Genomic DNA, 7,194 nt, shown 5'->3' on the forward strand with positions numbered 1-7,194 from the left:
CTTTTAATTAGTATTTTCACCTTGGTTCTTTTGTCATGCGTTTTATATTCAATTTGTCAATATAAAGTAGCATTTTAATTAAAAATTCAAGAACAAACCTTGATAGATTAGTGAAAGTTTAAACTAGACGCCTAATTTAAACTTTCAGGCAGTGTCTACGTACACGGTAACCAGGCATTTAGAGCAACCAAATTTCTTTTACAGTTGCCAAAAAAATAAGACAAATTTATTTTTTTTTTTTTTTTGTTTAATGGTTACCGAAAAACAAAGATCAAAGTTTCCATATAAAGAAAGGGCATTTTACTTACTCTTATTCTCCCCATCCTTCCCTACCTTAAATTTGCACCAATGAAGCATGAAGGAGAATGTTATTCATATTTATTTGAAAAATTAAACGTGAAACAAATTTTTATGAATTAAATTTACAACCGTGTTGGGTTTGATAAATCTCAAAGAAAACGACGGGATATGATATTATTTACATTGCCATCACAATGATGCGATAAATTATCATAGTGGGATAAGGCTGTCATTATTCCCAGACGCCAGTCTGGGGATAATAAAAATTCGTTATCCCCAGACAGGTGTCTGGGGATAACCAATTTTTGTTATCCCCAGACACCTGCCTGGGGATACTATCCCCAGACGCATGTAGCAAGTGGGCAGAAAGATTTTATGCAAAATGCCAAACTAGGCATGAAAAATACCAAATATTCTGGAAAAAATACTAGTGGTTGTGTCCCAAAACAGTTAATATATCAAGTGATATTTAACACAAGATGAAAGTAAATAGTGATCAAATGTCAAATCCAGCTCTTTTTTAAAAAAATATTTTAAAGCAAATGGATCAATGAAATTTCTTTTGTTACTTTGATCTGAAAACGTCAAACTGGCAATTCGACTTTTTATTTTCAACCAGGAAGAAAGTTGTTAATCATCAAATCTGTTCATAGTCCACCAACCATTTAAATTTTCATTACCTACCTACCTGTTAACTTTATTGATCATCTCTTGTTTCTATAATTTGCTCATTCTGGCCACAATTTTGGGGGCGACCGGGAATAATTTTTATGTCGCGGACGAATTCCTAGACCATGGTGTTGTTCGCCCCAAAGCCCAAAACCCACACCTGCTATTTTCCTGTCTGCTTCGCACAAGACAATACAATTTAGTATCACACGTCCACAAAACTAGATCCAACAACATATTTTTATTCGAATCAGAGATGAAAATAACTACCAAAACAAGGAAGCAAGAATGGTGGAAATATGTTTAGCTCATATATGATGAATTTAAAATATTCCGATAGCGGTGTGAATAGGCAGCTCAGTGGGTAAGGCCACCTTTCATTTTACTCCTTTTAGCTGCACAGCTCGACCCAGTCGCGACCGACCCCCCCCCCCCCCCCCCCCACTCATTTTTTTTTTTTTTTTACTTTTCTTTCTTTCTTCCCAATTGATATTCATTGTTTTCACTTTTGTTACGAGTTCCGAGCAAGAGTTTTTTTTTAATCAGTTGAATTTTTTATTTCTCCGATAATATTATTTCATTATTTAATTTGCTCTAGATCTATTATTGTTTTTTTTTTTGTTTTGGTCAATGATAATAATGATAATAATAATAAATAATAATAATAATAATAATAATAATAATAATAATAATAATAATTGTAATATTTGTTATTATTATTACTATTACCATCATAATCATTATTATATTATTATCAATAATAGTATTATTTTTATTATTAATACTCTTATTATCATACTATTACTATTATTATTATTATTATTATTATTATTATTATTATTATTATTATTATTATTATTATTATTATTGTTAACACTATTCCCTGCTCCGAGGGAAATCTCTCTTTTTCTTTTTTTTAAAACTATTTTGACCTAAACCTTAGAGTTTTTTGTTTGCTAAACCTTTATTTAAATGTTCCGTTTCTGAGCATGAATTTCTTAAATTGTTTTTATTTTTAAAACAATTATTGTTTTTATTTTTTAAAACAATTATTGTTTTTTTTTTCTCCTCTATCTGACCATTTGGTCGCTCTCTGAATATTTCTGTTTGTTTGCTTTTTAATTATTTATTCTTTTTAGACACTATTTGAGATCGGAGTGGGGACGAATATATTTGCTAGAAACTAGAAAAAAAAACAAGAGAGAGAGAGAGAGAGAGAGAGAGAGAGTTTAATAATAAAAAAAAAAAAGAGGTGGGGGGAGGATGGGTGGGACATTTATCCCTTTCAACGTTCTGTAAAAAGAAGACGGAATTTAAAAAAAAAAAAAAAAAGTGACGTTACCAGGATTCGAACCCACAACGTCGATTATGGTCAAACTTCCAGGGCAGACGACTAAACCATTCGGCCATGACACCCACTTCGAAGTCGACGCATATTGTGTATATGTAGTAATAACTGATTTTAATGTTGGTTAATTTTATGTTTTTATAGATATTTTATTAACTTTCCTTATTTCTATGTGCATCTGGAAACATTCCATATTCTGGAATGTGGATAATTGTTTAAAAGAGCGGAGTTTCAAATATGCGTCTGGGGATAATGAAAATTCGTTATCCCCAGACAGGTGTCTGGGGATAACAAATTTTTATTATCCCCAGACAGGTGTCTGGGGATAATCACAGCGGTGGGATAAAGCATGGAATTTGAAATAAAAGCATTATATTTTATAATATTATTCATAAGCCACTTAAACTTTACGTTGGATGATCTCAAATTTTGGCAGTGTAGATACCCCCACCCCTTTCTTTCTCTTTATAAAAAGTCTTCGTAAATAATTAAAATAAAAACAAAACAAAAAATCCTACAAAGATCAATAAACCAAAATAGAATTTGAGATGTTTAGGTTTTTGACTCACTCTCATATTTGTCAGGTTTACCCTCTGTATTTTCATTCCCCCAAAAATCTGAATATCTCAAATTCTTTTTGGATTATTTATCTTTTTGTTTTTTGTTGTTTTTATTTTGTTGTTTTACCATTTGCTGTTTTTATTTTTTTTTTAAGAGAAGAGAGGGGCATGGGGAAGGGGGGGGGGGGGGGGGGGGGGGTCAACACTGAACTATTGCTTCCTTACACATTATTTCAATGAACAATCCAACCAAACTGCCATTTCACGATCATCTCTAATCTGATGTAACTTAACTGTTTTAATGCCAATCTATCTCTATGCACGTGTCCGGTATGGGATGGGGGTGTTAGGGGTGGAAGCTGTGTTCAAGAGCCTTAATGATAAAAGTAGTTAATGAACTTCATAGGGGTGATAAGTTGAATTTGTGAGTAAGGAATTACCTTTTGGCTTCAATTTCTATCGCTATTTGTTTGGGATGCAAGATGACCAAGTGGATTAGACATCTGTAGGTTCAGGTTTGAGCCTCACTGTTGGAATCACTATTTTTTATTTGAGAAAGAAATTTCTCTTTTGTTACTTACTTTACAGGACTGCACTGCGGGTGATGCTTGAATTCACTTAGCCTTCTCTTTCTAATTCTTTTTAAATTTTTCGTCACCTCTCTCTTTTTTCTTTTTTATTCTCTCTCAACAGAATATATTGTCTGCTAATGCTACCTGAAAAAATGGATGAAAATAAAGAAGCTCAAGAACAGCGAACATTCTTGCGAGAACGATTCCTCCGAATGCTGGGCTCCATCAGTGGGGCAAATGCAGATGTCAAGATGCATGAGAAAACCAAAGTTAGTTGTAAAATAGGCGTGGCTGACGTAGACTTTCACCATGTTCACGTTAAAGATCTGAGCACTCCTATGGGGGTTATTCCACAGGCTACACTTCGCACTTCGGACATCGTATCTATCTCACTGCCTCAGGTCAACAAGGAGAGGAAAAGCTGATTTTTGGAAAAAAGTTGTAGTAAAACAAAGCAAAACTAAACCAAATAAAAACACTTTTTCATGACGATTCATGTCGACGCGCGCACTTCTGCTGCTGTGTACTAACAAAGATGACTTAGCTATTTGGTGCTATCAAGGCTATATTAAAACCTGTGCTTCTCATTTCAAAGAGTAAAAGCGATCTTTACTGCCGCAATCTGGTTTTATCGCAGGTGTGATTAAAATTTGAATTTATTTTATGGAGGAGATTGATTGTATTTTTCCTGAGCTGCAAAAGTCTCGTGTTTCAAAATTTTGTTCATTTTAACTTAAGTTTTAAAAAGATTATGACTGGTTTATTCAAAGAAGGGGGGCGGATTACAAAAGTTACAGATTATAGTCAGTTTCACTGTGTCTGAAGAAATGTGGAAGGGCCATTTTCTCAAATTATTTTTGGCTGAAACACAGGTGTGTATCATAGATTTTCTTACCATGAATTTGACACAGACTGTTGTAACTGCTCGACTCAGTCACAAAAGCAAAATGCTTCATTTCACACATGATTGTGGTTGATCTGAAAGTATATGGAGCATTTTGCTTGATACTTAATGGTAAGGCTTGAATAATAAGAATGGTATTGATATACAGGCCACTGTGGAGATATAACCACGGCTATCATGAATACATGCCAATCAGCGAAAACTGCAGGCCCTCCAGATTCTGAACGCTTTTTAAAAATTATAATTATCTATGTCAGAAAAAGGATCATGTTGATGAATAATGATGATGGTAGGATAATAAATATAATAATGAGGATGATGGCAATAATGATAAGAAGAATTATAATTAATAACAATAATAATAATAATGATGATAATAAGCTTACATACTTATGAAGTGATTTACGATTTATGAAGTCTTAAAGCGCTTTTCACATATTTTTGACATAATGGAATTTTTAAAATGCATGACATTGTATGGTTCTGCAGTGCAATTTTATACACATTTTTGTTTTGTATCAAAACATTGTCATTAATCCTCACAAACTGGAAGGCACCTAATCCAGCTGGGTGGGTTCTTTTTGACCTCCCATGGTGGGCAGAGAGGTCACAGTATCTTTTATCCACTCTAAATCTGTTTTCCCTTTCCATAATGATCTAGGTTTTGTCTCTGGTTCTGGCCAGGATCCTTAGCTGAGAGGGAGGCTGTTAAATATGCAGTTCCTTTTTAAATTTTTTTTGAGATATTTCTTTCGTTGCGACAGCTCAGTTGGTAGAGCGCTTGCTTCAAATGCAAAGGGACTGAGGTCGACTCCGGACGAAGATGAGATATTTTTTTTCAACCCTGTCTTACCAGCAGTGGTTGGATAGACTGGTCTGTTAGATAAATGGAAAGTACTTTGTAATAGACTAGCATCCTATCCAAAGGGTAGCAAGCAATCACTATTGTCCATTTCTTGCTATAGAATTAGAAACTGGGATTACTCCAGTTCCGTTAGCTTAATGGCTCTGAAGGACTACTTTTAAAAGATATCATCTCTGTTGCTGTTATTGTTTTAAGTTTTGAATATTTTGTATTTTGTAAACAGTTGAGTGTACCTTTTGTAATTGTAACGGGATCTTTCGCTTGTGTCTAGATAGGACTTTTAGGTATTTTCAAATTTAATTTAAAAAACACAACAAACAAACTTGAACTTTTACATACCGTAGTGCATGCAATATCCACTAAACGTAATCAAAGAGCTTTGCAAGGGGTCCCTCGCCAATGGCAACACTTAATATTTAGGACAAGACAACGCTGTTAACGGTCAGATTTTACACCTGAGTTTGGTGAGAGAATGTGAGTAAAGAGCCTTTTGCAAGGATCAATTCAGAGTGGGGCTCAAAACTCAGGGCCTTCCGATCTGAAGGCAAGTGTCATACCACAAGACCACATAGTCGTGCATTGGTAGATGGCTCATGGAATCTTCTGTACCCTATTTGGACTAGTCCCCTTGTCTAACTTCTTCTTTGATGCTTAAAACATCAGATCTCCAAGAAATGTTTCCGCTGACTTCTTTTATTGGTGCTGAAATGACCTAAAGGTGCTGAGAGTGTTGTAAAATCCATGGGAAAAAAAACAAAACGGAGGATGATTATGATGGTAGTCCATAAGGACTAAAGATGTGTGCCTCATGGCCTCAAAGCATTATGTCTGAATGATTCTGACTCCAGATAATGGTTTTGTAATCCAAAATATGTAACTTGAGTTAAAATTGTATTTTTTAGTTAAGAAATTAGCGAGCTTTCAGAGCTATTAGGCCCATGGAGCCGGAGTTTATCCCGGTTTCTGTAGCGTGGAATGGACAATTGCAATTTCTTGCTATCCTTTGGCTAGGACACTAGTCTATCGCAAAGTAGTACTTTCCACCAGATCTAACAGACCCAGCTATCCATAATGCTGGGTTGACAGGGAGGTCAGAAAAACATATTGACTACACCCAGGGATTAATCCTGGTCCCTTTGTTTGTGAAGCGGGTGTTCTACCAACTGAGCTATTGGGACCCCCACTGTTTTGAGGTGATGGTCAGATATTCTGTATTGGAAAGCGTCAATTCCTTGTAACATCAATGCGATCAATCAATACTGTATCATGTCGGGACTAAAATTGATGATGTTTAGCATTGAATTTCAAATTATATAATATGTACTTTAACAGTTTTACTTGTGAAATAAAATGTTAGCTTCCTCATATTTGTTTCTCTTTATGTCAATAAAAATATATAATAATTATATGTCATGATCTTGGGTTTGCTTTTATGATTTTTACCTTCCTTTATGACCCCCCCCCCCCCCCCCATCTTCCCCTCCCAAAAAAAATCCTCTCTCTCTCTCTCTCTCTCTCTCTCTCTCTCTCTCTCTCTCTCTCTCTCTCTCTCTCTCTCTCTCTCTCTCTCTCTCTCTCTCTCTCTCTCTCTCTCTCTCTCTCTCTCTCCCCCTCTCTCGGTGGGGTCTTTTGACCTCCCATGGTGGGCAGGTGGACACTTGCTGTGTCTTCTATCCCCGTATATATGTTTTCCGAGCTGCGTTCTGTCTTTGTCTTGGAATCGGATGGCTTGGATTTGTCCTGGCCCTTGCCAGAGTCCTTAGCCGAGAAGAAAACAGTCAAATGTTTAGTATTAGTATTAGTTTTGGGAATTTATTTTTCCTTCTAAATTGTAAATCTGTTGTGTGTTGTTATATTTTCTTTTTGGAATATTCTGTAAACATCTGAGTGTTATATTCATCTTGGTGGGATCCTGTGCTGGTGTCTGAATGAGACTTTCAGGTGATCTCAAAATAAGTACACACTGATAATGTACT

The 7,194-nt window shown here is 35.2% G+C and overlaps 1 protein-coding gene across 1 annotated transcript in view; it reads left to right on the forward strand.

Moving 5' to 3' along the window:
- Nucleotides 1–6,626, forward strand: part of LOC144956289 (gem-associated protein 7-like) — a 7,089-nt gene extending 463 nt beyond the window's left edge. Inside the window, exon 2 of the mRNA XM_078886768.1 lies at nucleotides 3,571–6,626. Within this exon, the coding sequence (XP_078742894.1) occupies nucleotides 3,587–3,874 (288 nt within the window). The 5' untranslated portion in view covers nucleotides 3,571–3,586 and the 3' untranslated portion in view covers nucleotides 3,875–6,626. The remainder of the gene's footprint in view (nucleotides 1–3,570) is intronic.
- Nucleotides 6,627–7,194: the final 568 nt, after the last annotated feature.

This window comes from Berghia stephanieae, chromosome 11 (assembly GCF_034508935.2).
Source record: "Berghia stephanieae isolate SIO BIC M18660-M18661 chromosome 11, UCSD_Bste_1.3, whole genome shotgun sequence".
Taxonomy (NCBI): Eukaryota; Metazoa; Mollusca; class Gastropoda; order Nudibranchia; family Aeolidiidae; genus Berghia; species Berghia stephanieae.